The 19,239-nt window shown below is 41.9% G+C and overlaps 1 protein-coding gene across 1 annotated transcript; it reads right to left on the bottom strand.

Moving 5' to 3' along the window:
- Window positions 1-16,303: 16,303 nt before the first annotated feature.
- Window positions 16,304-18,847, bottom strand: KCNA1 (potassium voltage-gated channel subfamily A member 1). The gene is made up of 2 exons (XM_055315556.1): window positions 18,760-18,847; window positions 16,304-18,393 (listed from the first exon to the last, which is right to left on the bottom strand). Exon 2 carries the CDS (start codon window positions 17,853-17,855, stop codon window positions 16,368-16,370), a length of 1,488 nt encoding a protein of 495 aa, XP_055171531.1. The 5' UTR covers window positions 17,856-18,393; window positions 18,760-18,847; the 3' UTR covers window positions 16,304-16,367.
- Between the last annotated feature and the right edge of the window lie 392 nt (window positions 18,848-19,239).

Below are 19,239 nucleotides of genomic sequence, written 5' to 3'. Positions count from 1 at the left end.
GATCGAATCCCACATCGGGCTCCCGGTGCATGGAGCCTGCTTCTCCCTCTGCCTATGTCTCTGCCTCTCTCTCTTTCTCTCTCTGTGACTATCATAAATAAATAAAAATTTAAAAAAAATTTTAAAAAAAAGGTTTCATATTACAGTACACAGCACTAGTAAAATATACAATCGTGCACACCATGTACTAGGGAGACCTCAACAAATTTATGAAGAAGTGGGGTTTTTTAAATAAATTATACACATATATACATGTATATATGTATCTGTTCATAAAAAAACAAATGCATTTTGCATTTGCCTTAGATGAATGTTCCACACACCATGCTAAACCACCACTGTGTCCAGGTAGAATGACTTAAAATGGGCATAAGAATAAAATATATTAATTGCTATTTACATTTTCTCAAGCTTGCATCGGATCACTTATCTTCATAGTAGTAAAAGATTATGTGGCTAAACCCTAGCTAAAGAATCAGAATTTCTGACCTCTATCTCTTCTACTACTCAGCGTTATGACCTTGAGTATTGAGGCATTATCCTCAGAAAGATATTTGCATGAATGTGAGGTTCCCAGCTACCTGCCTTTTTACTGAATTCCCTTGTGACTAACACCATATATGCATAAGGGAGCTTTAGAGGCATAGTGCATGATCATTTTCCTTCATGCAAAATGTACAGATTAATGACGGGAGAAAACTCTACCCTGGATTTCATAATTTCCAAGCCCTGCTCATCTGAGATGACTATTTTAAATAGCACAACTTCTATTTGGACAGAATTTCTATTCATCCACACTTGAAGATGGAATAACAAGGGGCTATTATATACGTGATTGCATAGATAGATAGATAGATAGATAGATAGATAGATGATAGATAGATAGATATCAGATCACAGAAAAACTGGAATCTTGCACACAAGCTACCATTACAGATTTTGAACATTACAGAGGATGTAGGTTTGCACCAGTTACATTTGGCTGAGAAATTGTGTGTGACAGTAGGATATATGGAGATCCATACTGACCTAGGCAGTTTGGTAAGCATAAGCTCTAGTCCAGAGCTGTAACAGACTAAAAAATGTAGATAACATCCAAGACCTGGAATATTTTTAGTTGCTGTGAAATGAAAATGTCTTGGGTGTTAGCTACTTAAGAGAGAAGATAAGGAAGCTTATCCTTGCCATTGAGTTTTCTCTCTCTCTTTGCAGCCACAGGGCGATGGCAGCCAGTGGCTTCTTGGTACTATCTTGGGCAATGTTTCCAAGAGTGTTAATCCAGGGGTAACATCACCGAGGTACGGTGCTGTCAGAAGGGTGGGTTTTGCTTTGATTTGCCCTTACATCCTTGCAAATATCTTTTTGAAAGTGGATCAGTGGAGTGTTAGGTAGAAGCAAATATTCTTTATTTGCAAAATCTAATCTATCCCCATAGGTCCTTATGTCTATTCAATTTACCCCATAGAAATAACTCTTTCCAGGGCACCTGGGTGACTCAGTTGGTTAAGCATCTGCCTTCAGCTCAGGTCATGATTCTGTGGTCCTGGGATCAAGCACTGCATCAGGCTCCCTGCTCTGTAGGGAGCCTGCTTTTCCCTCTCCCCTGCTTGTGCTCTCTCTCTCTCTCACTCTATCTCTCTCAAGTAAATAAAAAATAAAAGTCTTTAAAGAAATAACCCTTTCCTTCACTGAGATGCTAATGATCTCATTTATTTAGAGCCCTTTCAATTTTGTTATCCCTTAAAGAAAGGAATTCACTTGGGAGACTGGCTCACTTTTCTAGAAGAATCAAATGACAGTGATGATGTTTCTAGAGTGCCAGAAAGAAATGTACTTCTCTGTTCCAACTCAGCTTTTCCCACAAGTCACTTTTCTAGAGGAGTCTGGTCTGAAACAAGGTCATTCATATTTAGCTGTTGTTTCACTGGTTGTTAGAAAACTTAGAATAAGAAAGAAAAGTAAATAAGGAAGCAAAAATACTGCACAAGGACAAACATACATATCGAGACAGTATTTCCAATGGAAGGTAAGAGAGCCAGACCTCTGAAGTGATAACTTCTTTATCTTCCCTCTTTTGCTCAAAGACCATCAAGCTTCAGGCCCTAGCAATTCTAGAGAAATCTAAATATTATAGGGTCTTTCACACCTCTGAAACTGGCTTGCCTTAACTATGACTAATCCATTTTTATTCTTTAAATGGTTAGTTTATAAACTGCAAGAATCCATGGGCTTCTGTGATTTACTACCTAAGCCAAAAGAAGCTGACATTTTATTTGACACTTTAAGTATCAGAATGCTATGGTTTGGGATTCAAAATGTAAAATCTAGATTTTCAATACAACCGTGATTTGATACTACAGAATGACAGATGTTTAGGGAATCATATTTGTTCTCTGAACAGTTTCAAATCTTCTTTGGATCAGATCTGCTTCTGGTGAGACAAACTGGATTTTTTAGCAAATGCAAATTTCCTCCTAGCAGGTTAAAGATACAAGAATAATCAGAATTATATCATGAATCACCATTCCCTAGAAATTTTTTCAGATCCAAATGCAAAGTTGTCCAAACAATTAGTTCCTCTGAGATCTGTTTTTAAATGGAACATCCAAGTAATCCTGTCATTTCTGGACTAAATGCAAAGCTAACTCTCCTGAGGAGGATGCAGGTGTATGGACTCCATGCCGAATAAATCTAAATTGGCCACAAAAACCCTTAGTGGCATGATGATATGCCACATGGGCTAAGTTTGCTTTTAAAAGCCCCCTTCCCACCCACTCCTTTCCTGGCACTTCTTTGTCATCCATGTGACACATTAAAAGGAAGTGCTAATGTTACCCAGATGCATTAAGTCACACGAGTGGTTTGGTGCATTTTACTGGGACCTTAAAGCATTACACCACAGAGGTACCCAGATGAAGCAAGGAGCAGACCGCATCAATACCATCTGAACCTGTGCTCTGCATATGCATTACAGAGGAGTGCAATTACCCAGTCTGTGCCATTAGGCAGCATTAGCCAGCATTGCCCATCACTCCTGATTAATAATTGAACTCAATCCATACAGGAAAGCTCAGGCTAGTCTGGAAGATGCCTTCTAGCATGCATTAGAAAGGAGCACCTCCAGGGGCCTCAGAGCACTCTGTCCATTTAACAAGTCAATCTATGAACTATAGTAAACTCCTGATTATTAGAAACTGATGACTGCACTGCTGAATGTTCGTCTGCTTTATTGTTCATCTTTCTCGCACTTGGTACCTAGCCTCTAGCCACATACAGGTATATTATGTCCTCTGTAGTTGGTGCTCTGATGCACTACTCAAGTCCCCTTCGTGAGTGAATAACTCTTCCCCCAGCTGCCAGGAGTGCCCTGAGCTATGAGCCTTCCTTGGGAATTGCCTCTGACAAAGACAGTCACCTCATCCAAGGACAAGTTCCTTCTCAGGGTAGCCTCATCCAAAGATGAATCAGAAAGAACAAACAAAGGCCTACCCCCTTGTCCCAACACAGGGCAACTTGGAAGGACCATCCTAGCTTCAGTGCTCCCTACTGGGCCTCAGCTATGACTGCACTGCCACCCTGCACCCCTCTCTGTTCAGGCCCACCTTCTCTCCCCTCTCAGGTATAATCCCAACAGCACTTTCTAACAGTCTTCCTGCATGGCATCTCCACCTCCTAGTCTATTTCCCTGGAGGGCTCAGTCTCCAGCTGGAAAGAAATAGCTATATCTTACCTTCCGCCTCAAGCAGCCACTGTAGGTGTCAAATAAGATCATGTATGTGAAATTTTCTTATAAATTGCAAAGGATAAAGGAGAAACACTTAGTAAGACACCATTAAATTATGGGGTATCTGTACATATAGAAAACAAAAGTGCACCTTTTCTGTGGTCTGCAAGTTTAGAGTCTAAATAAAGCTGGTGGTCCAAGTTTACTGAGCAGTGAATTTAAACAATACAAAAACTATGTACCTTTAGTACGTTATATCACTTAAATTTGTATTCATTTATGACAAGTCTTCGATTCATCCAAATTTGAGGAGTGTTGCCGGGTTTTAGGAGGTCAATAACCTTTTTCCAAAAAGTATCAAAATAGTTTGGTATTTTGTGACTCAGGTGCATAATATTGCTAAGGCAGGTACTCTTGTTATCACTTAAATTTACAAAGCAGCAAACAAAGTCTTAGAGGAGTAAAAAAAACATGACAAGGGCACAGAGCTCCAAATTCTACAAATCCAAGGAAAGTTTCCAGCTTAGTGCTTCATTTAGGAATGTCACTTCCTCAGCAGACCACACAACAGAAAATATATACTTCTTGCACTTAACAAAGTGGAAAGAACTGGCCCAGGCAGGAAGAGACCAAAGAGAGATGATCCACATACATATTGTCCAACCCAGGCCACTCCCTGTCACTATGCACCTGAGCTGTCCAAGGAACAATGGAGCATAAACCCATTCAAGAAAGAATCAGATAACACTGTCACCATACTCACTGTGGGAAGCACCCAGAGTCCAGTGGAAAATATCCCAGGGTCCCTAATTTCTACTGTTTGGTCTTTGCTTTTTTCCTTTCCATTTGAATTGCAGTGTCTTTAACTGCAAAAATGGAAAACTTTATCATGATATATTTGTGTGTGTGTATGTATGCATGCTGCTTAATTAAAAAGGAGTGGTGACAAATCTTTAATATCAATTAAAAGTGCTACCACATCTGGGCTAACATACCTATAGGTTCATGAGGAGAAGTCGGAGTATATAAGTGTGTGTGTGTGTGTGTGTGTGTGTGTGTGTGTGTGTGCGCAAATACATGAGCTGGGGATGAGGACAGGCATGTTCCTGGCAATACAGACATCAGGGACCCAAAATAAGTGATGTATGGGCACTTAATAGCACATAGGAAATAAGGGATAATAAGGAAGAGATAAATTTCTATTTCTCCATCTTCAAGTGCCCAGACCCATTCCCACTTTTGCTCCTGAAAAGTACATAGCACTGATGTACCAGTAAGACAATTTTTAAGACTCTCAAAAAAATATTAGGATATCTACAACCACCAATCTAAAAGAGATGCTCTAACAAATCATACCTCAGGTAAGCTAAGAATATGAATAACAGCTTTCAAGAAAAATGAATTACCAACATCTGACCTCTAAAGGAAGCAGAAATGTATGTGAAAAATGTACCAATCCAGTCTCAAACAAGAAGGGTGAGGAAATGTATATTCTGGAAGTGTTCAGTCATTGGGTCTTGGGAAAGAACTCAATTATCAATGAACTCTCAATGGTTAAAGCTACTTGCTGTCAAAATAAACTACAAAAAAGGCTCCTTCCCAAAGGAGACAACACCAAGAACAATAGTTTTTGTGGAAAATCTTAACTACCATGTTTACTGAACTGGGAAATTGAACTACAATGGGGGTTAAATGTCAGCCAGCCAGAGAAATTGGGAATTGCTGTGACAGGCAAGAAGTTCAGAATTTTCATTCACAGAGCAATTGTATAATTTATGTGGAGAGTGGAAATTGCAGCTAATATAAAACCATCAGAAATAAATGAAATATATTTAAATGAAACATGGTTATCCTCCTTCACTTTCCAAGACTTTGTTAGAAATCATCTTTAATCATTTTCTCTTTAGGTCAGGAGACTTAGGACCTATGAAAATATTGTTCTTTAGTTTTGAACATTAGAATTTTAAGGCTTCCCAAGGTCATACCCTAAGATCTGACTAATTCCTCTTCTTCTTTGTAAGATTCTGTCTGTATAATCTATGATAACAAAAAAGTCTATCTTACTGAACACCAGCAAACTTCTTGGATAATTTAGTCCTGAGTTTAACAACCCAAGTCACAACTTGACTGACCACTAAGTGCATTAAATTGACCCATAACACAATTTTTTTTCATAACACAATTTATATGGCTTTTTAGAAACAGCATAATAGCCCATCACTTAACATTAAACAGCATTAATTGACGGAAGCTTTATTTTAGTCACCATAATAACCATGAGTAATTAATGAGTGACTTATTACACTATATCTGGCACAACAGATGAGCCAGGTCTCAAATCTCCCTAGTGTGAGCCCATTTCTCAACCATCCATCTTAAAACTACAAACCTAAAAGTTAACCCAGCCAAACTGTCTGCCTTCAGAAAGAGAAAATATTATTGTTCTCATTCACCCATCGTACTCTTGCTACAAACTCTTGAGAATTAGAATTAAAAACATGTATTTTAATTTTTCATGCTAAATGACCTCCTTTTGTGCATCCAGTGGGTGCCTTGGCTTGAAACACTGCTCTAATGCACCACCTGGAAATTGTAGCAGAGGACAAATACTTTTCTTCCAACATGCTAATTTTGTATGCTATAAATTAATCTACTTTTTAAATTACCAAACATGTGATTAAATAATGTTTAGAGTACTAATATACTCACCTTTATTCATTAAGAATAAACACTATTTTTTTAAATGTCAACAAATCATCTTCATCCTCTGGAAACTTCAGAGAAAACCATTCTATCTTAACTAGAAACGTCCTTTAACAATTACTCAATATCCTGTGATCTTTCAAAAACTGAGCTGGACATCCCATCTTTTAGGACTGACATACACACAGCTTTCTCTAAAATTAAAAAATGTTTTGCTTGTTAATGAAGAGAGAATATTTGACGGGGCAAATCTGTGTCTCAGAGAGATTCCCTTTAAAATTCATGTAAAACAAAATCACCTCCTTTCTGAAACAGTGAAATAATGTTATTGTATGGAATGGGGAAAAAAGTAATCATCATTGTAGAGATAATTAAAGTACCTTGGATTTCCAAACATTCTTAACTCGATACATGGCATAATGAGCATGTTTAGTAAAAGTTGGATTTGGCCCTGAGCTCAAAACTTAATTATCCCAAGCTTAAGCCCTTACTCATTGATCATCCTCTGATTTCAATTCTGAAAAAATACATTTCAACTGGAATTAGTTTCTCTAGAAACATTCCTAAAATGCATATATTACTCAGCACTTGAAACAACATGGAAGCATCTGTTTCAGCAAGCATGAGCATGCCATGTAAATTGTATTTTTTTTTAATTATTAATAGGTTAGAGAATGTAGCCCCTGACTGCTTTTCTCTAGAAAAATGTCACATAAACCAAAGATTCTAACAGATACTCAACTCTTTACTTAATTACATTGAAACTGCTTAAGAACGCCAAATAAAGTTTCACTGTCATTTAAATCACAGCTACTTTATCCATTTTTTTTAAAAAGGAAGGGTTGGATCACTGTAGAGATAACTTATACATTCTTAGAAACATCTTTGTAGCATTGTGCTATTCAAGAAAAGGCTATATTGACTCGTGTTCTTGTGAGAGTTCTTTTATTTTTTAATTTTTTTAAAGATTTTATTTATTTATTCATGAGAGACACAAAGAGAGAGAGAGAGGCAGAGACACAGGCAGAGGGAGAAGCAGGCTCCATGCAGGGAGCCTGATGTGAGACTGGATCCCGGGTCTCCAGGATCACGCCCTAGGCCAAAGGCAGGCGCCAAACCGCTGAGCCACCCAGGGATCCCCTGGTTATTTTATTTTTAGCAAGAGACATTACGAATATTTTTTATATTTATATAATATCTCTCAGACAAAGCATATGAGAAAACTTTGGAAACAACATCTTGCTTTATTTCTTGATATTCACAGGTGGAAAGAAAAAATTAAATCACACAGTATTTGGTACATGAGAGAAATGAGGCAATAAGAAGCAATGCAAATTACTGAAGATAGCTTATGGTTCCTCCTCTTATAATACAATAAAGTTTTCCCTTGATAATTGGGGTCTGAAGATGTAAAATAACATTATGTCACAGGACAAGGGAGGAACAGAACCAGAAATAGAGGCTCAGTGTTCCACGGGGCTGCAACATGACTGCTGCTACATACAGGATGTACTAAAGATCCCTACTGAAAATGTCTCTGCCCTCAAGTCTTCAAACTCTACCATAATACCATTATTTTTTTAATTGAGCATCTGATCCCCATGGAGTCTTTTTTTAAAGGGTAACTCCTCCTCTGGGGATAGATTATGCAGCAGCCTCCTCTACTTGCTCCTCTGTTCCTCATTATAATGAATAATGTATCTATTCATATCTTACATTGATAGGACACATTAGCATTTACCAAACATGTTAACCTATATCATCTCATTTAATCTACACAATCCTATGTGCTATTATGTTTCCATTTTAGAAATGAGCAATTTAAAGACTGAGAGAGCCTACACTGCCAAGCAAAGTTCCCAGTCTCTCTTTATCATGTGACATTACACTTTCAGCATTCCATCAGTTCAATAAACACTAGAGTCCCTATCATGTGCCAGCAATGGGACATGGAACCATCAATGAACTTAGAGTTGCTCCCTCCGCCCAGAGACATTGGACAGATCCCTTGGCATCTAAGACAAGGGTAGCAATATCAGCCCTACCTAATTCTCCAAGTAGAATAAAGCAATATAATTATATTGTCGAATTATAATGTGGAAGTGATTTGAAAACTCCAAAGAGAGCTAAATGAACTGGAGGTGTTGCTATTTGCACCTTCCCGGAAATGAGGGTGTCAGGTTGCCTTCAACTTGATAAAAGTAAAGGGCTGCAGAAGGTTCTACCTGTCTGATAATAGATCTATTAAGGGACAAGGGAAGGAGGATCAGCAAGAGCAAACCTCCTTCCAGACATGATGAAACCTAAGTTCTCCATTGGGTGAAGGATCTCTAGATGCTAAAACAGCATGAGGACAGGGGCTCTGAAGTACATCTGCACAAAGCCGAAGTTAACAGCAGAGTTGAGCAGAAACACCATAGGATTAAAAGGTAGTGAAGAGAAGACCTAAAGGTTTTAGAGATGGTTCAGATCTGAAGGAACTGCCAAATTTAGTATTTACAATTCAAAGCTAATACCACACCAGGAAATAAAAGGAGACATATGTTTGATTCATGGTGGTTCATCAATTCTAAGATTCGTTTTCTTTTTTTTTACATTTTTACATCTCTACAGTTGAAATGAATCAATACAGTGGCATATCATAACTGTCTATAGCTGTCTTTCTTACAAATATGTCAAATAACAGTGCATCTTAAAATTGATGGTACATTAAAATCAGTTAATTAGTACAGGATATTTTCAATGACCTGTTTTGAAGCCTGTGCAAAGGGGTGCTTTCCAGTCATGCAGAGTAACCATTCTGTCTTACCTGCATAGGACTTTCAATGGACATACTCTGTTCAGCCTCAGGGTTAACCTTCCCTCCACACTCCTGTCCAGTGGGTTTTTACAAATCTAGATTAACTGCAGGAAGTAGCAGCCAGTTTTCCTATCCAGTGGCAGTGGCTGGGATCAAATCACATCAGCTCCCTGTTCTTGAGTCCTCTAATTGGCCTCCCTTAAAACTGACTTGCCTACACCCTTTTTGAACTTGGCCACAGTAACCGGAGAAGGACAGTGTATGTTCTCATTCATTTGGGGAATATGAATAATAGTGAAAGGGAATATAAGGGAAGGGAGAAGAAATGTGTGAGAAATATCAGAAAGGGAGACAGAACATAAAGACTTCTAACTCTGGGAAATGAACTAGGGGTGGTGGAGGGGGAGGAGGGCGGGGGGTGGGGGTGAATGGGTGACGGGCACTGAGGGGTACACTTGACGGGATGAGCACTGGGTGTTATTCTGTATGTTGGTAAATTGAACACCAATAAAAATTAATTTATAAAATTAAAAAAAAAACTGACTTGCCTTCTTTTTGAAGTTTTGTGCAGTGCAAAGCTTCCATCATAGCCCTGTCTGTCTCTCCTTCAAGAACAACATTCCAAAGCTGAGTTCTAAGAAACACACTCAGAGTTGTGAATATCATGGCTCCTTTGCCCACCATTGATGTGGTTCTAGCTCTTTCTCATCCTTCTCTGTCAAAGTTCACCCTACCCTTCTTCTGATCAGGAAAATCACAGGAAGCCTACCTCACCTCATGATCTACTTTCAGTAGCAATTTCTATAGCAAAAGAAAGAGTCATCTGCAAATCTTACAATCTGGACCCATCACAATGCAATACAATTCTATGTCACCCCATGCATTTGTCATATAACACACACCTGTCATAAAGCATGTAACCCTGTTTGCTCTGACATAAAAAACTTGTATAAAATAAGATATTTAAAGTAAAGAAAAGAGAACCTCTAAATCTCAGGAAGAATCCAAAGGAAATACACCAATAAGTCATAAAAAAAGAAAGAAGAAAGAAAGAAAGAAAAAAGAAAGAAAGAAGAGAGAAAGAAAGAAAGAAGAAAAAAGAAGAAAGAAAGAAGAAAGAAAGAAAGAAGTGTTAACCACATGTAGAACTATGTGGGAAAGTCTTTGTAAAGAACAACTAGGAATTGCTTTGTCTTTTCATATGAAAATCACTTCTAACACCATATTATAACTATCATGTTAGTTGATGCCAGACCACAACACTGTCACACACACACACACACACACACACACGTACACACTATCCTTTCTAAGAGGCTTAGATTGTGAATGAAAAATACAGTTTCAAATCAAAAACAATTTAAGCGAATATAATCAATTACTTTACTCCCTGGGGTCTCATTTCTTTCCCCCCCCCTTTTCAAAGCTTAATTCCCCACTGCTTTCATAAGTCAAATTCCAAAGGCCTCTCCTTGGGATCCTACCTGAGACCAAACTGTGAATTTATTATCAAAATTCAACCCCAGTACATTTCCTCGCACAGAAGAAATAGTACATGAATTTCACAGAAAACCAGATTCTTCATAATTTTATCTCGTATTTGTTATGCTATTTAAAGATACCCCACAGGAAAAACCTCCCTAAAGACCAGTTAAACAAAAGACAAATAACCAGTCAAGATATCCCTTGATAAGATCCTTAAAAATTATCTTTAATTGATGCCAAATATGAACAGATCATAAAGTGACAGAAGCAAGTAAAATTGCATAGATGAAAACTATGCGCTTCAGTTAGGTTCTCAATTCATAACATTCAATGTCCTCTACCTGACATATTAAACAGTTAGGGCAGGGGAAATGCACAGCAGGTGAAAATAAGACACATCCTTAACTCAAGGTGTAAGCAACTGGCAAACTCAAGAAATAAAGTAGTGCTTTTTCAGCTTCAATGGTTTGTTGTCCTGATGGTGCACTTTAAATTAATACTACTCAATCTTTAGTTTTTAACCTTGGTAACACCGTATCTTTAATGTTAGAGGTATGTCATATAGAGTCCATGCTGTTGGCTTTTGGCTGCTGCCTAAACAGCTCCCAGACAGTGCACTGAAGAGAAGAAAGGTGTTTCTGCAGGTTTTGGAGAGGAGACAACTTTTGACCTGAAATATTTTGCAAGGGGTCTTTTGTGTTTTGTTTTCTTTTCCTTCCTCACACCATTTCTTCTTCTTCTCTGATTATGGTACAAAACTCTTCTATACTCTGTAAAGTCTCATGTCATAAAAAGTAAACTCCTAGTTAACTCCTACATAAAAATCACTAGGACTAGGGCTAATCTCCTTAAAGCTAATAGTCCTGAGGTCTGCAGGGCCTTACCCCTTACATACACATTGGATTTCCCAAGAAAGCCCGTAGTCGTTTTGCCTGAGCAAAGAGACTGGCATTTGATCTCAAGACTTCTGAGACTTACACTTATACCCTGAATGAGTTTGCACAGTGACCCAAGGTAATGGAACAGTTTTGGTTAACAATTCAGCTCCTGTCCGCTTCTTACAAAAATGATAAGTAGTGTACATTCTTCTGAAGTTTACCTGAGTCATGCTGAACATGTTCGCGTATACCCTGAAATTCCATGATATAAATACAAGTATTAATATGCCGCATGGTGAATAAGAGGCCACCTCCTGAGATTGCAATTCAACTTGGGTTGTGTCTGGTTTAAAAATGTTTGTTTGTCTTCTCGAAAGGAACATAAACATGGAAAGACTTCATCTTTTCTTGACAAAACGGGGAGGTAAAATGGCTGTTTGGCAGTTTATATTCTTTCTAACAATTCTATACTATGGATGGTTACCACCCACCAATTCTCACCTCTCCCAGGAATGAGTCGTCCCTGGAAGAAAATGGGGAACTGCCTTCTGCTGATGTGCTCTTCTTCCTTTTTGTTCAAGGCAATCTACCAAACAAGGAATTCAATTGTAAAATTGTTAAAAAGTATGCGTTTTGAGGTCTCCTATACTAAATGGGAGGGTCAAAAAACTATTTTTACTGACTCTTCAGATGTTAACTAATTTGAAAAATCTGTAACTCTACACAACATAAAGAAGACCTTTTGTGGTCTAAACCAAATTTCTACTTAAAGAAATCTGCTCACTCACCATTTACATGTTGGTCTCTTTGTTTTTTTAATTCTCAAGTGAGATTTAAAGATTAATAATCTCAAGATTATGTCACCTGTGCTTTGGTTCTACCACAGTGGAATCTAAACCTGTTGTACAATTTCATTTTAGAGAAATGACTATCAGATATATTCCAAAAGAATATGCCATCGGTTCCTTTGATTTTGCTAGGCTAACTCACTAACACACTCCCAATGAACTGCTTTAACTGGTAATCAGTACTCAATTCTCAAGGGTGGAGCGAGGGAGGGCTGTGCACAGATGGGGAAGGGGAGATGCAAAAACAAAAAGCCTTCCTGGCTACAATCTGTCTTCTCTAAATCTGAGGACAGAGGGAATTAATGTCTTTGGTCTCTCAAATTCAAATCACTTGAGGTGAGTTAACCACTTCAGAGATGCTGGGATGGCTAACAGCCCTGGTGGGACCCAACCCTTCCACTTGCCACCCTATTGAACTAGGGCCCTGAAATACTGGAAGAGCTGAGCTATGGATATTAGCATGTCAGAAGTCAGAAGTCTCTCCTTCTGGAGAAAACAAGTATTCAGGACATGAGCCATTAAAGCTCAGAATCAAGGAAGGGGATTCAAAGGTAAAAAGCCCAGTAAAATAAATAAAAGGAAGTAAACCAAAAGAGAGTCATTCCTTAATAGGCAGTTTTGTTTAAGTGCACCCTCAGGTCTACAAAAACATTTCAGCACATTACAGTGCAAAGGGTAAGAGCTTTGTCAAACTTCGCATGCCTATGCTACACAGATAGTCCCTGTACTCCATTCCTACTGACTTGGTTTCAATGAGCTACAGATGGAAAAGCAGCATTCATTTCCCCCCTACCACCCAAATTCATAACAACTCATCCCTGATCCCAGGCTGACAGGCTCATGTATGCAACACTTTTTCCTGTAACACATGCAGAAGAATCCCAGTCCAGCAAATCTATGAGAGGTATACCAGGTAGCCAAAGCCAGTCTTATCAGTCAGTCTTGGTCCCATTTTCTCATCCTCTGACCCATCCATCCCATAGTACTGAGTGGATTATTGCTGTTGACGGAGTGCAGCGTTTCAAGTTCTGTGTGTCCTAGACCTCAAAGTCTAAATAAATTATCAAGATATCCCCAGAAATTTAGGGGAGGTTGGCTTTTTTTTTCCAACTGGAGACTTTTAAGCAGGTAGGTAGGAGAGGAATAGCCAGGATGAGTCAAGGTTCAAAAGAGAAGGAAACATCACAGGGGAGGGTTTAATGCCCTGTGGTCAGATGCTGTTCAATCCTTGGCCCCATGTCTTCCATGATGTTACATCAGTATTACAGATTCACAAACCACACAGGAAAATAAAATATCCATGTTCTTTCTTTCAACTGAGTCAGCCAGCCTGGGTGTTACTCTAGCTTCTTGATTTATTGCCTCACTGCTAGTTCTAGGATAAGGTGAGGGAAGGGATGGAAGTAACAGGGAAGATTTCCAGAAGAAGCAGGACAGGAATGTAAGGTGGGCAGCAGCAGGTAGCCACATGCTAAGTGCAGAATGAAGATTCCCCACCTCGGTGTCCTTAAAAAGGCTGTGAGTGCCTCTCCATTGGTGGACAGCTGCTGGGCCCCAGGGGCCTATGTTATGTGGCTCTGTTTCAGCTAGACCCAGGGTCCCCACCATTCTCTGGGTGCCTAGGGCAGCAGAAGTTAGATGCTCAGCCTGTGAAGTGACTGCCAGGTAGGAAGATCATAGGAGCATCACAGAAAATATCTGAAGGGAGTGGGTCAGGAGGGAAGACCCAGAAAAGGTTATTAGGAATTCAGTGTTCCCACATCCACACTGATGCCTGAAAAGATCAGACAATCAGAGATTTGCAGAGTCCTGTTGCTAACAGAGGAGAAATAAGGAACTTTGCAAGGAATGCTACACTGGACCTGAGGAAGCCTTGCATGTCCAGAGTGGCCCTCCACAGGAAACAAATTCCCAAAAACTTTATATTGCCTTCTGGTGGAGGAGAGGGAAAAAACAAGTTCCTGGTTCATGTCCACTTCGAAGATGGGTCTCAGGTCCCAGATCAGGCTGCCAAAGGGACCAAGTCCAGTGGATGGCCAGAGAGACAGCACCCTCCTGGATCTCTCCTCTCCCGCGTTTAGGATGGTGTGGTCTTCTCACAGTGGTGAAGTGAGACAGGGAGGGTGGAAAAAGCAAAAGCAAAATATCTGTGCCTCAACTCTTCCTCCCTTTCGTTACGTAACTTCTCAGCTGTATTAATGGAGGCACTTTCTACGGTTCACTGTGGGTACAGGATAAAGGCACTAAGCAACTATTAAATCAATTGGTTGAGTTTCTTCAGGGAGCCTCAAGGGGAGGGCTGAAGTCTCTACAGACTTCAAATCATGACTGCAAAAGAAATCAGCTCTGCTTTGGATGCATACAAGAGATAAACATGTTCATTTACATCCTAAGAATGCACCAAAAAACATGCAGTATTGCACCTTTTTTGTTTGTTTTGCTTGTGTTTATTTTTAGCTAGAAAGAATATTTGTTCTTAGGTGTTGCTATATATACCTTGATGACTTACTTAGGTTTCCACATAGCTTCCCTTTAAGGGATGGGCATATTGGTCCTCTCTCTGCCTACACCTGCACAGAAACCTGACATTTCCCTGAGCAAAGGCAGGAAAATCAACTGAGTGTCCCCCCACCCCCCCACCCCCCACTATTTCTTTGGGCCCTTCATCCCACAAACTTGTAATTTTTATGATTTTAAATTTTCTTTTTTACTGAAATCATGCATTAATTAATTCAAGGTACACTTTAATCAAATAGGCCATAATGCTGAATAAGAGAACATGCTTTGAGCTCCAAAAAGTTATTGTTCCCATCTGACTAACATATGCACTTAAATACAGTACTTTATTTACTAATAAAATAGTTAATAAATGAAGGAGTGCACTTTTGGTGAATGCAAATGAAAAAGGATCTATTTCTAGAAGAGTTGATTCCAACGTAAGCTTATCCTCTATTGTCTGAGTTAACGTTCTTGGCATGCGATTATAAAATAAATATGATCAGATTCAAACATGCTTACATTTAGCTCCACTTGTGCTCTCTTGCAATAAGGAAGCAAAGGTTTTACATCCAGTTCTGGAGGCCAGGGGTCAGGGTTTCAGGACTGGTGAGAAAAGACCTGTGTTTGGCTCACCTGCAGTTGAAAACTTAGCAGCACTGCAGATGAATCAATTAATATAATTCAGTTATCTTTTAATAGAGAAATCTCTATTTCTTAGAGAATACTTTGAATAGTTTGGATTAGAAGGGGAATGGGGCAGAGGGAAAATCCCTACAGACCAGGACCAATATCAGATTTATAAGGTGCTTTATGAACCAGTCTTAAATAATTTTGTGTGTGTGTGTGTGTGTGTGTTCACCTTGTAATATACAGTTCAGTTGATCAAAATAAAAACAACATTTGTTCATTGCCCATTTTGGCTGATATGTCACGTTACGTATAATACATCAGATGCACTATTTTAAAAGTGCTGTGCATTTTGCAAAAGTTTTATAATGGAGTCCCATGCAAATTTAAATTTTATATTTCTAAGTGATCATCTGGTTTTTAGTTCAAAGAAAAAAGTTAAAGAAGCCAAAGGATTAAAAATCTCTCAGTATAAGGAAGCATATGAATCTAATTTTACCTAGACTAGCTCATGGACTGAATTGTTTTAAACCAGTTTTAGAAAATACACTTTCTTTTCTCATTTTTTAATAAAATGAAAATAGTTTCTTTTTTTCCTGAATCTTGAAAGCTTCTGGTTCCCCATCTCCAAAATCCGCAATGCAACAATGCATTGACAGTTAAATAGAACATACAGAGACTATTTAGTAAAGTATCTACAAACAGCGACGTGGGTCACTAGGGTTTTTGTTCTTTTGTGTTTGTTTTGTTTTAAGTCTTTCAAGCTGCTAAGTGGGCCTTTTTTTGTTAGTTTGCTTGGCTTTTTAAACATCGGTCAGTAGCTTGCTCTTATTAACGCAGTTTTGGTTAGCTGTGGTGCAATTGCCAGTTCTGATATTGGCCTGTCTATAATGGGCTATGCTATTATTCATATCCTCTTCGATCTCCATGTACTCAGATTTGCTGATAGTAGAGGAACTGCGCCGACTGAGGTCACTGTCAGAGGCTAAGTTAGGGGAGCTAACGTGGAGCAACTGAGCCTGCTCTTCCCCCTCAGTTTCTCGGTGGTAGAAATAGTTGAAATTGGACACAATGACAGGTACGGGCAGGGCAATTGTCAGCACACCAGCGATGGCACACAAGGAGCCCACGATCTTGCCTCCAATTGTCACAGGGTACATGTCACCGTATCCTACAGTGGTCATGGACACCACCGCCCACCAGAAAGCATCGGGGATACTGGAGAAGTGCGACTCAGCTTCTTCCGCCTCGGCAAAGTACACTGCGCTAGAAAACAGTATGACCCCAATGAAGAGGAAAAAGATAAGCAGCCCTAGCTCTCTCATACTAGCCTTAAGGGTCTGGCCCAGGATCTGGAGGCCCTTAGAGTGGCGGGAGAGTTTGAAGATTCTAAAAACCCTTACCAACCGGATGACCCTGAGGATGGCCAGCGAAGTGGCCTGCTCACCCTTCTGGTTCCCCTCCTGCTCGGCTATCTCGGTGCCTAGGGTGATGAAATAGGGGATGATGGCCACAATGTCGATGAAGTTCATGATGTTTTTGAAGAAGTCTGTCTTGCTGGGGCAGGCGAAGAAGCGCACCACCAGCTCAAAGGAGAACCAGATGATGCACAGGGTCTCCACGATGAAGAAGGGGTCCGTGAAGATGTTGGAATTGTAGATAACCGTGGTGTTGTCGATGCGGTGCACGGTGCCTGTGAAGTCCTTGTCATCCTTCAGCTCAGGTAGAGTCTCCAGGCAAAAGATGACGATGGAGATGAGGATGACCATGACGGAGACTATGGCGATGACCCGGGCTGGCCCGGAGCTCTCAGGGTACTCGAAGAGCAGCCACACCTGGCGCTGGTACTCCTTCTCGGGCAGGGGGCGCTCCTCCTCCTTGATGAAGCCCTCGTCCTCCCGGAACTTCTCCATGGCCTCCTCGCCCAGCTCGTAAAATTTGATCTCCTCGGAGAACATGTCCAGGGGCACGTTGACCGGCCTGCGCAGGCGGCCCCCGGACTGGTAGTAGTAGAGGATGGCGTCGAAGCTGGGCCGGTTGCGGTCGAAGAAGTACTCGTTCCTCAGGGGGTCGAAGTAGCGCATGCGTTTCTTAGGGTTGCCCAGCAGCGTGTTGGGGAACTGCGCCAGGGTCTTGAGCTGCGTTTCGAAGCGCAGCCCGGAGATGTTGATCACCACGCGCTCGCAGCACTCGTGGTCGTCGTGCTCGGCCGGCCGGGCGTAGCTGCCATCCTGGGGGTGGCCCGGGGCGGCCGAAGCCTCATCCACGTTCTCTCCGGACATCACCGTCATGGTGGAAGCAGGGCGCGCAGGGGTGAGTGATCAGGAGAGGGCCGGGGGTGGGAAGCAGCAGCAGAGGAGGGGTGGGGGTGGGGGGAGCCAAGCGCCCCCCCCACCGGAGTGCGCAGCTCCCCCACGCTCAGGGGGAGGGGCTTCAGAGCCAGCAGGTGGAGCGATCTGTGACTTCGCTTCTCCTTACCTTCCCCTCCACGCTGCCTTTTACTCAGTTTGGAATCCCCCCTCGCCTGAGGCCCCGGGTGCAGCTTTTTTGCCAAGGGGTGGGGTGTGTGTGTGTGTGGGGGGGGAAGGTTGGTTGGTATTTCTTCCTGCTCGCAGGTGCCTTAACGCAGTGCGGTTCTAGCGGACCGGGCCATCGCTTCGGGGGTCACCCTGGCCTCCCCTCCCCTCCGTGAGCCCTCCTAGGACCGGGTGCAGAGCCAGCGCAGCAGATCCCCTCGCCTGTCACCCCTCTGCTCCTCCTCGGCTCTCCCCCCTCCTACCCCTCTTCGCCTGCCGCCTTCTAAGCTCCCACCAGGGCGATCGATGGACGCTGCAGAGAAATAGAAAGTGATACGGGGGTAGAAAATCAGAAGCATTCAGATGGGACGGACCTACAGACACCGAAGAGCACAGACCTCTAGCTTTTTTAGAAAGCACTGGACTTTTGCGAGGGGTAGCACATACACGCAGACAGACACACAGAGACACCCGGAAATCCAAGTTTGGGCTCTTCCATCCCACTTTCCCCAGTGCCCAACAGCCGATCTGTTTACAACTTCGTTAAACTAAAGATCGGGAAAGCGCCAAGAGACGCCGGGGGAGTTCCAGGTCCCAGGCAGTATCCCCAGACCCCCGGCCTCCCCCACCCCGCACCCCTACCCCCACCACTGCAGCCCCGGACTGGGGAGCCCCCTACCTGGCCGGCCGGCTTGGCGCAGGGGCGGCGCTGAGTCGGCGGAGCGCCCGAGTCCGAATGCGGCAGGTCGCCTTTGCAGCACCGGGGCGGGAGCGGCAGCCCCAGCCGCGGCAGCATCCGAGAGGCGCCGGGGCAAAGTCGCAGCCCTGGCCTCCTCGTCCTACGCCCGATCAGTGGGACAATCGAGCGAGCGAGGCGCTACGGAGGAAATGTCCGCTCCCTACCCCCATTCTCACCGGTTGCCAGCAACCCAGAGACGCCGTCCTCTCGCTGGTGCAGGGAGTTCCGGAGGATGCGGGGCGGAAAAGCAAAATGCCACCCTCTCCGGAGGCTCGGAAGCAAATGACGAGAATCAGCACTCTCGCCCCCTCCTAACACTGTGGGAGCCCTTGATTCGATCCTGAAGGAGGCGGGCGCGCAAGAGCCTGGATCTACATGGCTCTCGGATCCCCTCCGCTTCCCGCACCCCAGCGTGGACCT

The sequence above is a fragment of the Nyctereutes procyonoides genome, unplaced genomic scaffold (assembly GCF_905146905.1).
Source record: "Nyctereutes procyonoides isolate TBG_1078 unplaced genomic scaffold, NYPRO_anot_genome, whole genome shotgun sequence".
NCBI classification, from domain to species: Eukaryota; Metazoa; Chordata; class Mammalia; order Carnivora; family Canidae; genus Nyctereutes; species Nyctereutes procyonoides.
This window is presented reverse-complemented; position numbering and strand designations above follow the sequence as displayed.